Source organism: Myotis daubentonii, chromosome 20 (genome assembly GCF_963259705.1).
Source record: "Myotis daubentonii chromosome 20, mMyoDau2.1, whole genome shotgun sequence".
Classification (NCBI taxonomy): Eukaryota; Metazoa; Chordata; class Mammalia; order Chiroptera; family Vespertilionidae; genus Myotis; species Myotis daubentonii.
In genome coordinates this window covers 10,949,503-10,971,767 of record NC_081859.1, presented here as the reverse complement: position 1 = coordinate 10,971,767, position 22,265 = coordinate 10,949,503, and the positions used below count along the sequence as shown (strand labels likewise).

Genomic DNA, 22,265 nt, shown 5'->3' with positions numbered 1-22,265 from the left:
AAAAAATATTACTTTAGTTTTTTCTTTTTAAGAACTTTGCATTCAAATTCTATGCATAATGAAATGACTTTTTTTATGAGTACATTGCTTCTTGGGGCGGTGGGGAATCAGTGGGAACTGCTTATGTGGCTTATTCTTTCCTCGACATGACCTGGTTTTAGAATATGTACTCCAATTAAATAAATGGATAAATATTGCTTTTCCTACTCAGAACACGTGACATAGTATTATAAGTAAGGAGTGCTGAGAGGAACCTAGTGACCCCAGCTAAACTACCACATGAACTTGACAAATGAAAACCTTCAGCTAGATTATGTATTTCTGAATAAAAAAATAAATTTGCTTTTCAGGGAGTTTGGCCGCTGGAAAGTAAATAACCTGGCAGTTGAGAGAAGAAATTTCCTCGGCTCCCCTCTGCCTCTTGCCCCCGAATTCTTCCGTAACATCAGACTTTTGGGACGTCGGCCTACCCTTCAGCAAATCACAGAAAACCTTATCAAGAAATATGGGACCCATTTCTTGGTCTCCGCTACTCTGGGAGGTACGACTCTTTGCAAATACTTGTGCCTGTGTGTGCTTATGTGTGAAACTGTATAAATGAAGGAAAAGTGTCAATTAATCCAGAGAGCTGCAGTTTGAATAATTCTAGAATCCCCTCATGAACTTATTCAACACATTCATTGAGTTTTTCCTAAAGGCCTTGTGTGGCGATGACAATGGTACCATGTGTGGTAGATGAGTATCACTTAGTTTATGTTAGTGATTTTATAGAAGTGTGGACAGCAGAAACTTACAAAATGTCTTAATGATCATGAAAAAAAGATTCTGAGAAAGCTGTGTCTATTGGGCTTAATAATGCCAGTTATTATTGATGCAACAAAAGCTGAAGTAACAGTAGAATATTATTTCCATAGGGTCTCATTTTTAAAAATCCAGTGGTTCCAAAACACATATAGCTCTGGCTGGTTTGGCTCAGTGGATAGAGCATTGGCCTGTGGACTGTAGGGTCCTGGGTTCAATTCTGGTCAAGGGCACGTACCTCGGTTGCAGGCTTTTCCCCAGCCCGGGCCCTGGCCAGGCAGGGTGCATGAAGGAGGAAACCAATCAATGTGTTTCTCTCACATGGATATTTCTCTCTGTCTTTCTCTCTCTCTTCTACTCTCTCTAAAAATCAATGGGAAAATATCCTAGGGTGAAGATTAACAAAACAAAACAAATCACATAGAAGGCTTCCCTGCCACTATCAGCAGTATAGGGACTCCGAAGAATTTCAGGGCATAAAATATATCCTCCAAATAAGAAAAGAAGGGACAGAGAGAGCACAAAGAGGTCAAATAGTAGAGGATTCTCATGGACATTTATTTGTTTAGTTGCAAAATCATGGTGACTTTTTTATTTGTCTCATTGCTTTGGTGTTATGGATGCCACATTTGGGGGTTAAATTAGTTTTGGTTTTGTAGGTTTTGTGTGAGATTAAATCACTTCTTCAGGTTGACTCTTCCCAGGATCGCAATAGGCGATCTCAAAATTCTGTGCTTCAGTTATTTACAAAGTCTCGCTCAGTCCTTTTATACAAGGGTTGGTGGAATTGCCACCCTCACTCACCTTCTAATCTCGGAGTCTCCAGTGATTTAGTGTTCCTGGTCTTTTCTGTTGGAGTTCTTTCTCTCCTCTCACTGTTATTTAAATATCTCCTCAGGTGTCTGTTGTGTGATGTTAATAATTTAGCTGAAATATATGAAATTATTAAAGTGGCTTATGGATATAAGCTATTTGCAATTAACATGTGTACCAGGTTGATTTTAGGCAATTTTAGAATGATTGCTGTTGTAATTACACGAAAGCTTTCTTGTTGCTGCAAGTATATTTTTATCTTCGTACGTCTTACCTGACTGGGCATGAAATTGTATTACTCCATTTTTTAAAAAAAATCAGATTGGTGGTATATAACTTCAGTTAATTCTCTCTCACTGTCCTTAACTAACTAATACTAGGAAACAACTCCAATACTAACACACCACGAATGTCATGTGTACAGCAAACATGTTAAACACATTGCCATTTGTTTTGTAACTAGGGACTGCATGAGTAACAAGATTTTCAACTAAATTCAAACATGTTTTAAAACACGTTGAGTGTAGACTAGTCACGGTCAGTTAGAGGGATGAAAAGGAAAGAAATAAAAATATGAATAAATAAAAAGAGTAATTTAGGACATCATATTATTGACTTAGACATAAAACTTTGGATAGCAAATTTGAAGCCTTCGGTGGAGTATTTTATGATAGATAAGGCCAGCGTTGAATTACCTTCCTATAGGGGTAAAGAAATTATAAAAAGCCTTCTTCAATATATATGTCATTTTCTCCATTTATTTCATCTTATAGCTTCCAGGCTATTTATCAATATAGAAGCTCAGCTGCTTCTCTTCTTATAATGATATCTAAATTCCATCACTGCTTAAATATCTAAAATAAGCTCCTCAATTTGCAGAATCAATCTTGAAAAAGATTGCACTCTCTGGATATATTGATTCCTAGCCAAGAAATATATTTCATGACTGTTGTTATAATAAATTTCATTATGATAAACATATGACACACATGGAAATAAAAGTGTATCTATGTACTGAATATAGACATACAACAAAGAAAAAGGGTCCCGGGTTTGATTCCGGTCAAGGGCACATGCCCAGGTTGCGGACGCGATACCTGGCCCTGGGTGGGGCTCATGCTGAAGACAACCAATCCAGCCAATCCACTGATGTCTCTCACATCAGTGTTTCTCTCTCTCTATCTCTCCCCATAAGATGCCATATGGATTGAATATCAATTAGATTCTTTTCTGTTTTCTTACATTACAAAGAAATATAAGAAATGTAAATATTCTCATTTAATTTCAGAAATACCCAATTCTCACTTATCTCTGTGTGAATTACATCCTGTATAAAATATCCACAGATTTTCATTCCATGTCATATACTGCTACTTTCCACATTGACTAATGGCTGTCTTTCTCCTTTTCACTTGGTCTCTTGTTAGGAAGTACACATTTATTTTAGTTTAGGTTTAACCTAATTAAGGAAGCAAATCTGTCAAAAATATATGTAATTTATTTCTTAAGCAAATATGAAGACTTATTGAAAATGCATGGCACTGTTTCCTCGATGAGGATGCACATTCTGTTTTAAGAAAAAGAACTGAAAGGAAAAGAAATAATTTCTGAAGCTTCTTATCCCATGGAATCATTAAAATAATGGCACTAAAGGAGCAAAAAGACTGGAATGCTGGTGTTTAAAACTAACTATTTAGCTTGGCCTGTGTGGCTCAGTGGTTGTGTGTTGCCCTATGAACCAGGAGGTCAAGGTTCAATTCCCAGTCAGGGCACATGCCTGGGTTACAGGCTCCATCCCCAGTAGGGGGCATACAGGAGGCAGGCAGGAGGCAGCCGATTAATGATTCTCTTTCATCATTGATGTTTCTATCTCTCTCCCTCTCTCTTCCTCTCTGAAATCAATAAAAATATATATATTTTTAAAAACTAAGTATTTACCCATACTACTTAAGATTAATCATATTGGTTCCCCTCTCTCTCTCTCTCTCTCTCTCTCTCTCTCTCTCTCTCTCCCTTTCTGTCTTGCTCTCTTGTTCAGTCTCTCATCTTTATCTCCCATGTTTCTCTGGTAAACAAAATAAAAAGTTTGAAATTAAAACAATACTGTGCATTAAATTTTCATTGTAAGCAGTTATTGACTAAAAGGACTTCAAACTACTTATGTAAATAATAATAAGATATAATAATAAGATAATGAAGGAAATGAGGTTAAAATTGTTATGTCAGTCGATCTTAGTCATAAGATTCCTTGACACTAAGTCAAAGATAAATGTTCAGTTTAGAGTAGTATAAAGTTGATTATATATTTTTTTATTCTTCTTCATGGCCCTTTGCTAAGGTAGATAAATCTCCTGCCCGCTTGTTTGACAAGTCTGTGCTGAGTTACCTATAACAGTTCAAACGCCCAAGACCTTCCTTAGAGGGAACACACAGGTCACTGATAAAGACAGACTTTGAAACTGGTAATAAATTGTGCGGTGATTTAGGGCCTCATTACTCGAGCGTGGTCCCTGCTCCCACAGTCCTAGCATCACCTTGGAGCTTGTTACAAATGCAGAATCTCCGATTCCATCTCAGGTTAATGAATCAGAATCCGCACGTTAACAAGGTCTCCAGGTGATTTATATGCACATTACGTTTGAAGAGCGCTGTTTAGAGTTTCTCTATAAACGTAGAGTGTTCCTGAGTGTTCCAGAAATCTCCCTTCTGAGAATTCGTCTCGCCCAAAGAATAGCAGGAATTTGCTAACCATACACAACGGAAACGTTCACTCTAGCATTGTTGGTAAACAGCTCCAAAATAGAAGTAACTTAATTATATTTTATATTTCACTCAGGGCGGATTCATTTCATCCAACCTTGGAACTATTTATCTCCAATTCCTCTCCCCCGCCACCCACATGTTGTTGTGCCATAGAGAGGAATACGGTACGGTGGGCAATTTTGTTTAGAAACATTTCAGATGTATCTGGGAGGTTCCTGTTAATAGTCATAAGGTCAGTTTTCCTTCAGAGTGTTTTATAAAACATGCGATGTTTCTTTCTCAAAGCTGCATAAGGCGTGCTATTCCCTTCCTGTAATACTTCGCAGATGCCAATTGGTGTTAAGCCAACAAGTCTGTTTTTTACCGTCTTTATATATTTCGTTGTGCTTCTTGTCAGAAGCCTATTTTTCTAAGATGGTTTTTCCCCCATTATGTCTGTTTGCTTTTCAAATCGTCTTATTTTCGATGACATTATCTTAGTAGAAAGATAGATATTGTTGGGACGAGTGCCTTTTAACATATTAGGCCAAAGAAGGATGGTCATCAGTAGCAAGAGCAAAGCAAATATGGTAGGAGCAGAAATATAATTTCTAAAAGGACAGCAATCCCCAAAATAACCCAGGGACTTTAGTTCACGGGATAATCAGATCTGTCTTTACCGAAAATAGAATAACATTTTTAAACTAAAAGGACACATCGAAAGGAAAGCCTACAATTAGATTTAAGCTACTTTTGCAATGGTTATTTCTGGAAGAAGGGTTTTTACTCAAATAGCCGTACTTTAGAAGGAAAACTCACACAAAAGCAAAACAGATATTCACGGGGAGATCTTTGCGTGGAGGGAAATAGAATGACCAGGAAGACATTGACCATAAACACTTTCTTTTTTCTTTCTGGGTGGAATCATAAACATTACAGGTCAGTAGACAAACCCAAGGTTAGTGGTAATGATGCAATAAACACAGCCCACCTAGAAGGGTTAGCTTGGTTGCAATTTTAAAAATGTCTGTGGCCCCAGTGACTGGTGTGGCTCAGTGGTTGAGCATCGACCTATGAACCAGGAAGTCACAGTTTGATTCCAGTCAAGGGCACATGCCCAGGAGGCAGCAGATTAATGATTCTCTCTCATCACTGCAGTCTGTATGTCCCTCCCTCTCCCTTCCTCACTGAAATCAATACAAATATATATATTTTAAAAATCTGTGGATTGTAACTGTAACAGGAACTGTGTATTCCTGGTGTCATCTATGTTGACCTGGGTCCCCTATGATCCTTTCTGGTGCCCCCTCTTTGGACCATACTGTCTTCCTGTTAGAGGAGAAAAGCAAAACAGTGGCTGTAGCGTTGCCATGACTCTCCAGACGTGTCCTAGATCATGGCATATCCGATTCGCCTGTCTTCCACTGAGCTAAGCACTTTCCTCTCCAATACCCAGGCTAACGGAAGTCATTCACGAACAGCCCATGGTTCTTCTCAACATTGGGCTTTTAGTCACATTTGCATCCATGATGGCACAAGCAGTAACTGCAAACAGTAATCCAGTCTGGCCCTTGCTGGTTTGGCTCAGTAGATAGAGTGTCGGCCTGCCTACTGAAGGGCTCTGGGTTCGATTCCAGATCAGGGTACATGCCCAGTGGGGGGCGTGCAGGAGGTGGCCGATCAATGACTCTCATCATTGATGTTTCTGTTTCTCTCTCTCCCTCTCCTTTCCTCCATCTGAAATCACTAAATATATTTTAAAAAATAAATAAAAGAGTTGCCCTTTTGCTGTTTATCACTCCTTCGTGTCACCGTGTCTGATATGTCCGCCCTCGCAGGTAATTGAACAATTGGATTTTAAGTGGGAAATGGAATAACGTCCCCTACATTTAATGCAGGAGAGGAGTCGCTCACCATTTTTGTGGACAAGCGGAAGCTGAGCAAAGGATTGGAAGGAGCTGACTCCGGTGCCAACAGCTCCTCGGTCACCCTGGAGACGCTGCATCAGCTCGCTGCCTCCTACTTCATCGACAGGGACAGCACCCTGCGGAGGCTGCACCACATCCAGATTGCATCCACTGCCATAAAGGTAGGAGGGAGTTCGCCCCCCATGTCCACCATGCCGTTCTCTCTCCTATCTCTAGAATCCACCTCCAGCCCTAGCCGGTGTGGCTCAGTGGATAGAGCATCGGCCTGAGGATTGAAGGGTCCGGGGTTCGATTCCCGTCAAGGCCACATACCTCCATTGCAGGCTGGATCTCCCACCCGGTTGGGGCCTGTGCAGGAGGCAACCAATCGATGTGTCTCTCTCACATGGCTGTTTCTCTCTCTGTGTCTCTCCCCCTCCCTCCTGCTCTTTCTAAAAATCAATGGAAAAATGTCCTGGGGTGAGGATTATCAATAATAACAAAATCCATCTCTAATTATTGGCATGTCCCACTGAATTAAATAATTGTGTTCTAGAATTATTTTAACATGCCCTCGTGTCGTGAGGTATGTAATACATTGAAAATGAAATTGAGTGTGTGTCTTGATGTAATTTTTTTAACTTGATAATTGGGTCAAGGTTCTTTATGGCAAAATATTAACTGGAGTGTCCTTGAATTATGTCAGTTGAACCTGGGATACACAGGCTCCTCACAGACTGTGCATAGATAAAAATATTGTTTTAATGACATTGATTTTTTGGGTAAATCTTCATTTTTTATTTTATGCATTTTAAAAACATTGACCTTAGACGGGAATGACTCAAAGTGGGCAATGACACAACAGTCATTAAAAAGTCTGCTTTAAGCAGTATTTTCCCCAATGCTATTAAAATGAGGTACAGATTTTTTGGTTATAACTTTCTAGAAGTCACGATACACCATAATTTAGAATTCGTGGATGACCCTCAAGTGTTCACGGAAGCCCTTTGCTTGTGACTATATTTAGGTTAACTTTACCAAAGCAGAGAAAAAGGTAGAGTGAGTCTCTTTTTAAAAAATATTTTATTTTTCTCAAAAGAGAGAGAGAGAAAGTGATTGTGGTTTCCAAAACAATAGACTTTTGGCCACATTTCACTGGCAATTTAGGTCAACACGTATTGTTTTGGCCAAGAGCCACTGCAAAGCTAACAGACCAGAGCGTTGGCATAGTGTGCTGGTGTGATCCTGGGTTAAGGTCACAAGAATAAAATAAAATACAGAGAACATTTATTTTTGTTTCAACTGCGACAATTCATTATTATTGTAAAAAACAGTCTTTAAATATATTTTCTTGCTTTATGAGTTTAAAATGAACGTGTGTAGTTTTTTTTGGTCGGTTAATTTGAAAGTTAGGTTTTCACTATCTGGGAATGCTAGGTAAAACTAGCCCAAGAAATACCTTTTGTGATGATGTACAGGAGAGAATAGAGGTGACATAGAAATGTCTTTAGCTTAAGGGTTACGCAAATACTACTACCCATCTTCAATATTGCTAGTGGATGAGGTTGGGAAAACGAGTTCTGTATGTGTAAATCACACATTTATAGTTAGTTTACTCCTGACTGTAGGACTTAAATTATACTGAGTAAGCAAATGTATAAATAGCAGTTATGCTGGACAGATTAAAATGTAGCTGGCATGAAAGATGTTTTAGTTAATTTAAAAGTATTGTAAGGTAGGGTATTGTTACAGATACTTAGCTTGAGGTTGCTGAGGAGAAATGGATTTTTTTTTCAGAAATCAATTTCAATGATATAAACAAGAACTTAAAGTGTATTTTCTAATAGAAGACATCATTGTTGTAAGTGTGTTTATTATATGGCTATTGATTTTTTTTTTGCTCAGCACCAAGTAGAATTATACAGTAGAGCTTCTTGTACGCATACTGAGAGAGAAATATTCATTCACAGTTCATGTGAAGACTTAATGGATACCCGTACATACACTCTTCTCCCACGAGGGAACTTGGATCGCACAGGCACGTGTTTTAATGGTGGAAACCACAGTGTGCAGGCATTTTTCTTAGGCTCTGGTGCTATTACGAGGGATGATCGGGCTTTAGGAAGCTTTGATCTAGCTGTGAACCTGAGACTCCAAGGAAAGTGGCTTTTCTGAGTGATGGGAGGGCAGCGCTGGGGGAGAGAAAGGGGAACCTGGAGCTTACCTTGCCAGGGCTGCAGGCAGTGCTCGCTGTCCATTAGCCTGGGGAAGGAGTTTCGGAGCACATAATGGAAATGTTAGAAAATGTGTGTCGAGCCCTAACGGATTTGGCTCAGTGGATAGAGCATCGGCCTGTGGACTGAAGGGTCCCAGGTTCGATTCTGGTCAAGGGCATGTACCTTGGTTGCTGGCACATCCCCAGTGCGGGGTGTGCAGGAGGCAGCTGATCGATGTTTCTCTCTCTTCGATGTTTCTCACTTCTCTATCCCTCTCCCTTCCTCTCTGTAAAAAAATTAATAAAATATATTTAAAAAAAAGAAAAGAAAATGTGTGTCAAGCCAGACCAGTGTGGCTCAGAGGTTGAGTGTCAACCTATGAACCAGGAGGTCACGGTTCAATTCCCTGTCAGGGCACATACCCGGGTTGCGGGCTCCATCCCCCAGTAGGGGGCGTGAGGGAGGCAGTGGATCAATTATTCTGTTCATCATTGATGCTTTTTTCTGTCTCTCTCTCCCTCCCTCCCTCTCCCTTAAAAAGGGAGAAAAAGGATGAAAGTGTGTGTCTAGTGGCTGGGGATGGGAAAAGTGAGGCTTTAGACCAGGGAGAGGAAATGGAGAAGGCCATGGGGATGATACCGGGGTGGATTGTAAACACAAGTACAGCCACGGATAACCATGTTTCAGTCCAAGATGGACAGCGTTTACGACAGTGGGACCGTGAGATGATAAGGGAGCAAAATTTCCCATGGCCTAGTGATGTTGTAGTCATCGAAAAGTCTTAGTCCGAAACATTGCTCATGTGTTTGCGGTGATGCGGGTGTAAACAAACCTACTTAGCTGCCAATCAGACAAGAGGATAGCACGTGCCATTCTGGGAGTAGGTGATGCATCTAGTTTTGTGCAAGTGCACTCTGTGATGGCGGGACAAAACCGCCTACTGATGCGTTTCTCAGGACGTAGCCCCATAGTTAAGTGGAGCAAGGATGTACACATACCCTGTGCTGGAACTAAGAAAAAGAGGAAATGAGGTTGTTCCTCTGGCAAGAACATGGCTCAGAATATAGTCCCAGCAGTACATAGGGAGCCCAAGAAAGAGGTGGTGGGGATGCGGGGGGTGGGGCACGCGGCCTTTCAGGGTTTAATTTAGGACAGAATGGTGTTCTCTTCTGGGTTAGCTGTAATGTTAAAGGCCTGGTGATTCTCTGGTCAGGGTCAGCTGCAGCCGGGATGGTGGTGGCAGCTCCAGGGGAGGGTTCTGGGCTCGCGCGTGTGTGGTCCATGTGCACCCGAGGAGGTCGCTTGGATTGCACGCACACTTCTTTTAAAAAAGGTATTTTTAGCCCTAGCCAGTTGGACTCAATGGATAGAGCACTGGCCTGTGGACTGAAGGGTCCCGGGTTCGATTCCGGTCAAGGGCATGTGCCTGGGTTGCAGGCTTCCAGCCCTGGTCAGGGGCATATGGGAGGCAACCAATTGATGTGTCTCTCTCACATTGGTGTTTTTCTCTGTCTCTCCCTCTCCCTTCCACTCTCTCTCTAAAAACCAATGGAAAAAGTATTCTCTGGTGAGGATTAAAAAAAGAAAACAGAAAAAAATATTTTGTTTATTGATTTCAGAGAGGGAGGGAGAGAGAGAGAAACATCCATGATGAGAGAGAATCATTGATCGGCTGCCTCCTGCACGCCCCCCACTGGGGATCGAGCCCCCAACCTGGGTTAGCTATACATATTTGATGTATAGTTATCAAGCGCTTATTGTATCCCCCAAAAAGTAGCTTATTTATCTCCCATTCTCTCCATCCGGAGCTCAGTAAAGGATAGGAACTCAATAAATGCTAATTGAAAATAAATGAACCTCACCCAGCGTGAGCAGGATTGATGGGGTTGTAGCCATCAGACACTGCAGCTACCCAGAGCTTCCGATTTCTAAAATTAGGTGAGCGCTGGCGACCACGGCCTGGATGCCGAAACGGCTTTGAGAAGTTTCCCAGGAATCCCCGACAGGCTTTTATGTTTCCACAGCCTCATCTTCCTTCTGCCTCTTGGTAGCAGAATAACAGCTCTTCAAAGAAGCGGGGAGAAGTCACAAAACCCTCTTTTGGAAGCAGCTTGCTTTCTCGTAAGGACTCACGGTGGCTCTTTTCTTCTATAATTATTCTGTCTATTGCACGTAACTGTTCTCCGAACAGCCACCATGATTGGAACATAGCAGAGCTAGGAAATTCCTTCAGCGGAGCTGATAGGTAAAACTCTTTGGCAGAAACTCGCCTTCGAAACGCCTGCAGCGCTGAGCTTGCAGTCCTGTGCCTGGCGACACTCCACACATATTTGTTGAATGGATTTTGGTGCATTTGAGAAATATCAGCTGCCCGTAATCAAGGTGCTTAGAAGGGAGACATTTCTTCCTGAAGTAGGTACAGATCGGTTCTGTGTTGAATGCGTTTCCCAGTGTATCTGACAGCCTGTGTGGAGAAAATGTGTTCTCCACTGATGGAGTGAATAGGAGTTCATTTTCTTTCAAAATTATCTTTTTCGTACTCATCAGGGTCTGAACTGAAAGAAAGGCTGGATTGGTTATCTCACATTTGATAACAGCTCTGGGAAGTAATGCAAGGAACTTTTAGTTGGGATTGGAATGCGTGCATGGTTTATGAGTTTTTTGTTTCATTTTGAATGAAGAGTCTATTTTTTTAGAACAGTTTTAGGTTTACAGTGGAATTGACAGGGAAATTCAGAGATTCCCCCTATACCTCCTCCTTCTACACATGCATCGCCACCCCCCTCATCAGTATCTCCCATCAGAATGGTAGCTTTGTTACAATCGATGAACCTATGTTGAAACATTACAGTGACCCAAAGCCCATGGTCTACATATGATGACTGTTAGTGTTGTACATGATGTGGGTTTGGACAGAAGCATGATGGCGTATATTCATTATTGTGGTACCATTCAGAGTATTTTGTGCTCTGAATATTCATCCCTCTTCTTGTCTTCCTCCCCCTACAACAGTGATGGCGAACCTATGACATGCGTGTCAGAGGTGACACGCGAACTCATTTTTTTGGTTGATTTTTCTTTGTTAAATGGCACTTACATATATAAAATAAATATCAAAAATATACGTCTTTGTTTTACTATGGTTGCAAATATCAAAAAATTTCTCTATGTGACACGGCACCAGAGTTAAGTTAGGGTTTTTCAAAATGCTGACACGCTGAGCTCAAAAGGTTCGCCATCATTGCCCTACAATCATATGTTTTGCATGAATGCTGCTAAATATTAGATTAAGTTCCATGAAAGGAATAAAAGTTATATGGTACCTCCCCCAGAGTGCCCTAAAATGGGTCCATCTACCCGTCAATGGATAATCATCAGCCATTATTGGCTGCCGCGGGTTTTTCTCAGTTTCCTACTGCGTTCCCAGGGATAGAGGTCAATACCCGATGGAGAAACAGCCTCCTATTTCCCTTTGCTCTACATCTCTGTACCCACTTCCTGTTTCATCGTGTCACATGATGATGTCACATGATGTCTGAAAAAAGGCAGGAGAGCCCAGCAATGAAGAGCCCTGATTCCGGAGTCACATGACCCAGGGTCAGCATCCCAGTTCTCCACCTGTTGATTGCATGATCTCACTTGAATTAACTTACATTCTCTATCCGTTTAATCATCTATAAAAGGGAGATAATAATATATCGTATGTTATATGGGCGTCATGAATGTTAAAAGACTTAGTGTATTTAAGGTGCTGAGAGCAGTGCTTCGCCCATACTAAGTGCTATACAGATGTTAACTTTATTAATTAGCCTACAATGACAAGTACAAGATGAGGCCTATAGACGGAGGACTCAGGAGCAAGCTCTAATATGGAAAAACAATTTGACAGTAGCAGTCAGTCAGGGTTCCCTTACCCTTTTCTAAAGAATTGGTTGTTACAAAGGGAATCAAAGCGAGGGTACAAAAGGGCAGGCTGCTTGTTAGAACTAAACCACAATACAATAACCCTTTATTGGAATTTATGAAAATTCACTGAACCTGAGACGAAGGCTCACTTTCTGGTGAATTTATGTATTTCTGCCATCATCACTGGAAGACAGGTGGGGAAAGTAGTTTGCATCACATTCTAAAATTCTTCTTTCCAAATTTCAGTAAATGTGGGAGATCTCAAACTTAACCTTGTCTTTCGGAGTGGCCAGTTTCAATTTTTGCCCATATTGTTATCATTAATTATGATATTGAGATGATTAGGTCTGGGTGTTCTTAGCTTGCCTTTCATCTTTTTAACAAAGTACTCATTTTTCATGAGTCAAGGAGATAAGAAACAGTTTGATCTCTCCTCTCTTAAAATTATAACAATTTTTAACTCATTGGAAGAATAAGGAAAACTCTGGGAAAGGTCATTTTCAAAATAAACTTTTCATTGAGTTTGCATTTTTGGAAAAAAAAAAAAAGGCTTGAAGTGTTATATAAGGAAAGAAATGACCTCTATCAGTTTTAACTCAGTAAAGGGAGGACATTGGTAACAAGTAACTATGCATCTGAGATCAATTTTACCAATAGGAATATCGACACATCAAAAATTATGTCAGTTATCACCCATCAATAGAAATAATGACATATCATAAATTATCAATCATCAACACTATCTTGACGACTCCTAACCGTGTACTTCCATTCCCATCCTCAGACCCACGCTCCCCTCTAATTTCTCCAATAGCCTAAAATGTTTTCCTCTGTTTATCACCTTGCTGTCAAATTCTAACGGGTTAGAAGGAACCTCTTTGTATGCTATTCTCTACGTTTCTTCTCTATACCTAGTCAGCCAATGGGTTCTGTCGATTTCTCTGGTTCTTGCCCCTTCCCCTCTGTTCCTAATGGGAATCTAGTTAGGCCCTTCTCAGTATAGAGCTGCCCAGCTGTTCTCCTGGACATCATTGCATCACCTTGCAAATGCAGCCTGTATACTGTCCCAAGAAACATCCTCTGCAATCCTTTCTGGATCCAAGTTGCTCGCCACTTGGAAGGTTTCTTATTTGCTGTTCTGTCTAATGCTCCGTAGATAATAGTCCCTGGAATTGAATGAGGCCGTGTCTCCGATCATTTCCCGCTCAACCATTTCAACACTGACTTGAGCGAGGGAGTAAAGAAATGGTTTATCAAATGTTAGGAAACTGGAAAGATAGTAAACAGAGACACAAAACCAGCTCAGTGAGCCGGGATATACATGAATGTAAAGATATGATATGTTGTTAATATTTACGTAAAGTTGAAAAAAAGATATCCCACCCTAGCCGGTTTGGCTCAGTGGCTAGAGCATTGGCCCACAGACTAAACGGTTCTGCGTTCAATTCCGGTCAAGGCCACGTACCTGGGTTGCAAGCTTGATCCCCAGCTCCAGTCTGAGCCAGTGTGGGAGGCAACCAATCCATGTGTCGCTCTCACCTCAATGTTTCTTTCTCTGTCTCTCTCCCTCCCTTCCACGCTCTAAAAATCAATGAACAATATCCGCGGGTGAGGATTAACAACAACAACAGAAAAGATATTGCATTCTTGAACACGCTAAGCCTTTAATATATTATTCCTACATCTTAAAACTTGAACACTTTCTGTCCAGGGGATTAAAGAAGACTGAGTTCGGTTTAAAAAGTAATTTGTGATGTGATATATAACCCTGAATTCATCTCCTGCCACCTGTTGAGGGATCCTTTTCCCCATCACACTGTTTCAGAGGAGCTCAACGTTGACGACAGGGTGTGCCGGGCGTAGAATTTCTCTTTCAGATTGCTGTTTTTCTCTCTGGCTGGATCGTAAAAGGTAGAGGTTCAATTACTTTTACATTTTAAAGTGCACTTTGAAGTGCATTAACTTGCTAACATGTCTGCCCTGAAAAGCTACCCTAATTTAATATCGGTCCTATAACTTTTCTCTGTCTAACCTAGGCGGAAATTTGACTTGACCTTAATTGTATTTTCTTGACTTTGAAGCGGCAGTCCTCTTTGGCAATTTGTGGACGCATAAATGGGGAATTTCGGCATTTTAAAAATGATTGGATATTTTCTTTTAAAATGTAGAGGTTTCTCTGAGAACTATAATAATCCTGTCAGATTTAAAATACATAGCATTAGTCATATGTGACTTATGTAAGCAGAAAAGGCCGAGCCTGTTTTAGTTAGGTGCCTGCGAAATCTACTCTCACCTTCCCATAACTCAGAAATGGCGAAAGCAATTTAGCTCAAACTCTCCGACAAGTTCACCTTTGGTCAAAGTTAAAGTTTGAAAAATCTCCTGCAAAATGGATCATGGCCAAGAGAAAAATGTGACATGAAAAGAAGATTCGACCAGCCCGGGTGGTGCAGGGCCTCCCTGGAGCTGCCCCCCTGCCGACAACTCAAGTAAAACAACTGTACTTACCCTTCTCCTGGTATGTTTCCTTTTGCTTAAGGACAAAGCAAATTAAATCACCCTGCTTCCCACGAGCCACACCAAGTTTTGGATGTGGGTGTATTAGCATCATAAAGCCCAGGTTGATTTATGTGGCAATCTGGAGCCACAGCGGTGGAGTCTGGTGGCTGCGGTCCCCCCACTGAGTACATACTATTGTTACTTCATTGAAAACATTTCATTTTTCTTTTTTTTTTTTTACAGTTGTTTCTTATTTATTTTGCTCTTCTTGTTGCTGTTGTTACTCCTCCCCTGAGGATATTTTTCCATTGATTTTGAGAGAGAGAGAGAAACATCAATGTGAGAGAGACACATCGATTGGTTGCCTCCCGCACATGCCCCAATCCGGGCCGGGGATCCAGCCTGGACTCTTCCGTTTGGGGGCCGATGCACTATCCACTGAGCAGAACCAGCTAGGGCCATTTCGCTTTTCTTGATATTTATCTTGATGGAAGTCCATTGCTAGTTTTTAACTATGAAGCATCTATTACTTAAATTAGATTTCTATTTTGGTAAGATGAGTGGAGCCATTTAATGACTCTCAGTTGAAGTAATAAAATTGTCAATTAAAGCAAAATGTACGCATAATATGTGATCCTGCAATCATTAGATATAATCAGATGTTTGGTGCCCTATGTCAATGCAAAGTTGTCTAAACGTTTATGAATTACCCAATTAATTTGCTTACTTGGGGGATGTTTATTCCGTCTCTGTGATGTACCCAGCACCACTAATTGCTGTTAGGCCTTTAGAAATGAAAATGCTGTGCGTTGTAGCCTTGCAGTATTTAGTCTGGTGAGGCAGCCAGATACCTACAAAAAAAGGCAATATGGCAAAAGTAACCAGGTCAAGGACACTCACTGATTCTTGTCTAAGGCAATCCTATCTAATAAAGATGGAATATGCAAATTGACCATCACTTCGTGACAAAGATGGTGGCACCCACAGCCAATAAGGAGGGAATATGCAAATTGATGTGACAAAGATGGTGGCTCCAGGCCCGGGGCAAAGGCCCAGGTCCCGGGTGCCCAAGGGAAGCCTGTGCCGGCAGCCAGGGGAAGGAAGGCCTATTCTTGCAAGAATCTTTGTGCATCGGGCCTCTAGTTGATAATAATTCTCAGAAATATCAGATCTGGGTCTTAAAGAATACATAGTAGGGTATTTATTTCACGCATGGGAAGAAAAATCCAGGCAAAAGATGGACGCTTTGAAATGGGAAAGGAAGATCTATGCTAAGAAAATGCATAGAATGTCAGAGTCTGAAGAACTCTGTGACTGATTTGTGAAGTGTTTACCGAAGTTATCATGACATAAATTGAGTTATTTTTCCCAGTTATTTAGCTTTGCCCAGTTTTCTACCCATGCCTTCTTCCGTGTATCCTTGGCCCAATGAGTTTGTGATTTCTCTGGCATTTAGGGAACATTTTCTGGTCCCTTTCATGTTGGTCTTGGTCATGTGACTTGGTCCATGGAATGTTAGTGGACATGACACATGGGCTTGCAGTGTACTTTCTGGTGCTTCTGTCATTGTCATGTGAGAAAGTCATTGCCTCTGTGTCCTGGGCCGTTCCCACAATGAACACCTGTGGGGCAGACCTGCACCCAGTACACAGCCCAGATCCTGTGCTTCAGCAGACACACAGACCACCAAGAATTAACCAAAACCAAGCCCTTTTGAGCACCAGGTAGCTGATTATGGGACTACGACACAGTAGTTACAAAAATAGGTGAAGAAAGCAAGAAGCCAACTGGGGATCTGTATCAGTCTTTGTCATGTCCATAATTTTGTGGGGGATCTTGTTGGAATGGGAAATGTATCAACATTATAATGCAGAAACATTATTGGATTAGAAAAGTCGAATGCCATAGAAATAAGTTAGGATGTTGTTGCAGTAAATAATGGAAGAGTAGTCAAAAGCCTTAACTAGCCCTAACCGGTTTGGCTCAGTGGATAGAGCGTCGGCCTGCGGACTCAAGTGTCCCAGGTTCGATTCCAGTCAAGGGCATGTACCTTGGTTGCAGGCACATCCACAGTGGGGGTTGTGCAGGAGGCAGCTGATCAATGTTTCTCTCTCATCAATGTTTCTAACTCTCTATCCCTCTCCCTTCCTCTCTGTAAAAAATCAATAAAAAATATATATATATTTTTAAAAAGCAACTAATGCAATGCCAATAGAGAAACATATACCAGTAGGTTTGGGAATGTAGAATTTACTGCGTGACAACCAGTGTAAGGTGTAGAGGAAGTAGCCAGAGAAAATGAAAATGCATTTAGACCTGAGAGATATGGTAGACATGGTGCTCCCATTAATTTATAGAGCATGACAGGACACTGGTTTTATATATAGAAAGCTAACAAAGTCCATATGTGACATGAAATGTATGCGGGGTTTATGAAAACACAAACAGTAATGTCAAAGAGAGGTGCTTACTTGGGGGGTCATGAAGTTCAAGAGAGAATCTAATGAGAAAATATGTGAGTATTACCAATAGATAGGTAATAAGTGAAAGATGGCCCTGGCTAGGTATCTCAGTTGGTTAGAGCAGCAACCTGATAAGCCAAGGTTGTGGGTTCTATCCCTGGTCAGGGCACATACAGACTTAACCAATGAATGCATAACTAAGTGGAACAACAAATTGATATCTCTCTCTAAAATCAATAAAATAAGAATATATTTTTTTAAAAATAAGTGTGAAAGATGGAAGTGAATTCAATCAATCACAGAGAGCTTGTTGGTCCAAAGAGAAGAGGGGCATTCTGGGAAAATGACCATTTAAAGAGAGAACTGACTTTCTTCTACCCACTCATTCATCTCTCCCGAGGTTTAGGTGCCCACAGGAAATAGGTCCTAAATAGGATAAGAACTTTTAAGGCATTTTTTTCCGTCTGAGATGATTGTCAAGTCTGGCCCCACAGCTGAAAGTCTTAATTTTGAATCAGAAAGCAATTGATCCCGGGGAGCTCGGAGCAGGCAGAGGTGGCTGGCCCACATGAGCCTAGCTTTGTTTCCCTGACCCTCAGGAGCTGAAGAGTAGCTGAATAAATGGGCAGAGTTCTCCTATTCAAGGCACGAAAGCACCTCAGGGTGAAGCTAAATCTTAATAGCTTCACGGGGAACTGATAAGCTACTGCAGTCCCTTTTAAGCTTACACGCGCCTGGCACAGTCTTCAGCTACTCTCAGCGTTGCTGCCAATGAAGTATGGTCGCAGCTGAACTGGAGTCTCTAAGAGTAACCATGAAAAAATACCAGTACATCTACGTGAAGCCAGAAGAGGAAAAGGTAGCACAGAGAGAACACTCCTTCTAAACTTCTAAAGAAATCCGGGTGACAGAGATAAGTCCTCAAAAACTTAAAAGAATATAGTTCAAAATGCCAAGCTGGTGAGAAAAAGTGTAACAATTAATGGAGAATTGTTACAAATAGAACATTAATAGAAAGCATAACTCAAAACTACACGAATGGGAAGAAAGAATAGTTTTGAAAACTGAAGTTAGGATTGAATATAGATGATATAGCCAACAGATATTGCATCTGGACATATAGAAATTTTATAAAGAGAAAAGCGCACTCACTAAAAACAACAGTGGGATAAAACTTATAATCTACAGAAGGAGTACCATTTCAACCTAGATTTTATATTGCTATGAAATTATTTAGTAACAAATCTACCCAGTTTGCTCATCCAGCTTCCTAGCTAGTACTAGACTTCCAGAGAGACTATTGTACTACTGGATGGTGCAATTGTATAACAAAAAAATGAAATTAAATTTATACTAATGTAGGGGAAGGGACAACGAACCTAAAACAGCTGACATAACACCTCCACATAATACAACTGAAATAAATGGGAAGAAATAACACAATAGAGAGGAGGATTTGGGGGAAAGGAAATAGAAGAGGGAGACAAGAAATGCAATGAGAGTCCACATTGGAGTTTTATGATTTTGTTGCTAAGTTTTAAAATTCTAGGTTAAATATGCCAGAAAAGACACAAATGCCTACTTTAACTATTACCAAACTTTTTCTCATTTCCATTTTGTTATGCCTCCATTAATTATCCTATATAATAAAAGGCTAATATGCAAATTGACCGAACGGTGGAACGACCAGTCGCTATGACGTGCACTGACCACCCGGGGGCAGACACTTGACGCAGGAGCTGCCCTCTGGTGGTCAATGCACTCCAAGAAGCTGGCCTCAAGGTGAGCCAGTGCAGCGGCGGTGGCGGGAGCCTCTCCTGCCTCCGCGGCAGCACTAAGGATGTCAGTCGGACATCCCTTGAGGGCTCCTGGATTGCAAGAGGCCACAGGCCGGGCTAAGGGACCCTCCCTCCCCGAATGCATGAATTTCATGCACCGGGCCTCTAGTTTATTATAAAGTATTTTCTTAGTTACAATTCTCAGGCTCTATATTTACTAAAAAAATTGGGGGGAGGGCAGCAATGCATACTTTGATTACAGTATTGCTGAGCGATTTGCCCAATTTATTGCTTTGTTTCTTGGCTCTTAGAATTTTATTAGTGCCTATGTAATTCATGCAGACTGTCAGGTTCCTCTTTCTCTTATATTATTACTTTGCTCATTTGAAGTCATCTTGGTGCTGACTTTAACGATTATTAAAGAATGTGGACTTATCCTAACTTTTTGTGTGTGAGTAAAGCCGATTTTTTTTTTTTGAGTGAAAAAAAAGAAATGACAGTTCAAGTGTTTCTGTAATGGCCAATTGAAATAAGAAATGAACTCTGTCTTTCTAATTATGCCTGAGTCTGTTGAGTTTTAGTGTGGTGTGATTATCCGTTCTCTCGGGCGCTTGTCTTATCGGGTGACAAATGGAAGAATATGACAGTCTCGATACGACACTTTAGCTAGTCAGTGCACAGGCATGAGCTGTCTTATTATAAAAAAGATAACTGACATCAGAAGCTTTTGATGTGCTTATGGAATCCAGAAATATTCAACACTTAGGGCACTTCAAAAGGCGCAAGTAAAAAGTTTTACATTTTTAATCAGAAGCAATAAGAAATGCTTTAATAGTTCCTTCAGAATAGGCATAGGAAATAGAAAGTTTCAGAGGAGTAATACAAGATCTTGGTAAAAGTTTCTTTGGGGGGAAAATGGAATAGTGGGCATTGTGGGGAATGTCACAATACATTAGGCTGATTCCTAAATGAAAGGAGACATTTCAGAATATTAACCATGACATAGTTTTATTAAGTTTTCAACAGGAAAGAAGTTCTGTCTAACCAGGTGCCGTCTTGCATGTCCTAGTGCGCAGGGCATGTGCGGCTGGCATTTGGACAGGGACAGTGGTCCCAGGTGTGTCTTCCTTGAGGGCACAGGAAGCCATGTCGATGGGTAGGACCCTGACGTTCTCGGCGCTGGTCCTCGAACGCGGTGTTGGGTGCTTTTCCTCCAGCTCTTGACATTCCTATCCGCACATTTTTAAAAAATACAGTTTATTGATTTTTTTACAGAGAGGAAGGGAGAGAGATAGAGAGTTAGAAACATTGATGAGAGAGAAACATCGATCAGCTGCCCGCAACCAAGGTACGTGCCCTTGACCGGAATCGAACCTGGGACCTTTCAGTCCGCAGGCCGACGCTCTATCCGCTGAGCCAAACCAGCCAGGGCCCATCAGCACATTTTTAGTCACTTTGTCAGAAAGAAGCATAGCCCTGCCGCGGTGGTTCAGTGGTTGAGCGTAGACCTGTGAACCAGGAGGTCATGGTTGGATTCCCGGTTGCATTAATGGCCGCTGTATAATTTCTTTTATCCATGTGTTTCTAGATCCACCCATACTGCCCAATTGGTACTCACCTGGCATCTCAGTCAAGCAGTTCACTGTGAGCTGATGATGCTATCAACTGAATGACCTATTTTGCTTCCCTTTTTTTAAAAAAAAATATTGTTGAAAGTAATGCATAGGCCCTCTTTATTCTCCCATTGACCCCTGATAGCCCACCCATGCCTCCCCCCCCGCCCCAGGCCTCCACCACTCCATTGTCTGTGTCCATGGGTTATGCTTATACACATACAAGGTCTCTGATTGATCTGTTCCCACCCACCCACCCTCCCGTGCCTTCCCTCTGAGACTCCACAGTCTGTTCCATGCTTCGATGCTTCCTTTTCTTATTTCTTTTTTACTTTTTAAATATATTTTCCTTGATTTCAGAGAGGAAGGGAGAGGGAGAAAGAGATAGAAACCTCAATAATGAGACTCATAGACTGGCTGCCTCCTGCACACCCCACACTGGGGATCAAGCCCATAACTCTGGCATGTGCCCTGACCGGAATTCGAACTGTGTGACCTCCTGGTTCATAGGCCGATGCTCAACCACTGAGCAACGCTGGCAGGGCAAAACACTGTTAGTTTTATCATGATTTACATGAGCTCTGAAAAAACAATCTTTGTATTTTGGACTTGGACCTGGAAGCATTTTTTGCCATTGCATTTTAAAGTCTGTGGTCTTCTTAAGCAGATTCAGTAAGTAAACGGCAATGCGATTGCAATTCATAAAATAAACGGTAAAGAAAATAAAAGCACTCTCCATGTTTTACTTCTCCCGTTTGCTTTCATTTCTAAGATAAATGTAGGAAATGCTGCCCCACGTAGCATTAATTTTTTATGCGAAGCAACAGAATAGAACCTGTGGCTCCTGAGTTCCCGAAAATGTCATGCGTCTGGTCCAGGCAGTGGCAGCAGCCAGGGAAGTGCCCTCTGAAGTTGTCACCAGGATGCAGACAGCCAGCCATGGCCCAGACCCGGTTGAAAGCTGTACTGGTGTTTGTGGTGCCCTGTGGCAGGGAAGTTTTCCTATTGTCATTGTTAACATGAAATGCATCAGAAAACTCTTAGCCAACTCCAGTGTAGTAACAAGATCCTAAAGGTTTTGCATAATGAAGTCTACGGTTACCGTTTATGTACCATCATCCGTTACAGACTTCACAAACGAAGCTCTTATAAAAATGTGGGTTTTTAAATATATATATTTGGGGTTCTTTGCCACAGAGTTTCTTGCAATTGCTGTGATTTGAAGCTATGCTACTTATAACAGCAATCAAAATAGCAATCTGTAGGAGTGAGCTTATAGATTTGGCCTCTCCAACACCAGTCAACAGCCATGCATTTAAATGCCATGGCAACCACGATTTAGGCACAAAGGAGTCCTGATGTTATTTAGCAACCTTGTTGTGACAAAATCGTGTCCAGTTTACCTTATTCCATATCACACTGAATAGACGCTTTAATCATCTAAAAAAAACCTCTCTCTTCTAGGCCCAAATGTACTTTCATGTCTTAATGGGTGTTCAAAGAGCATACAGCGTCTGTCTCAATAGAG

At 41.3% G+C, this 22,265-nt stretch overlaps 1 protein-coding gene across 2 annotated transcripts in view; it reads left to right on the top strand.

Moving 5' to 3' along the window:
- Positions 1 to 22,265, top strand: part of BRINP3 (BMP/retinoic acid inducible neural specific 3) — a 170,180-nt gene that overhangs the window by 78,431 nt on the left and 69,484 nt on the right. For both annotated transcript variants that reach the window (XM_059677811.1, XM_059677812.1), the window contains exons 3-4: positions 351 to 541; positions 6,255 to 6,445. In XM_059677811.1, coding sequence (XP_059533794.1) covers positions 351 to 541; positions 6,255 to 6,445 — 382 coding nt within the window. The remainder of the gene's footprint in view (positions 1 to 350; positions 542 to 6,254; positions 6,446 to 22,265) is intronic.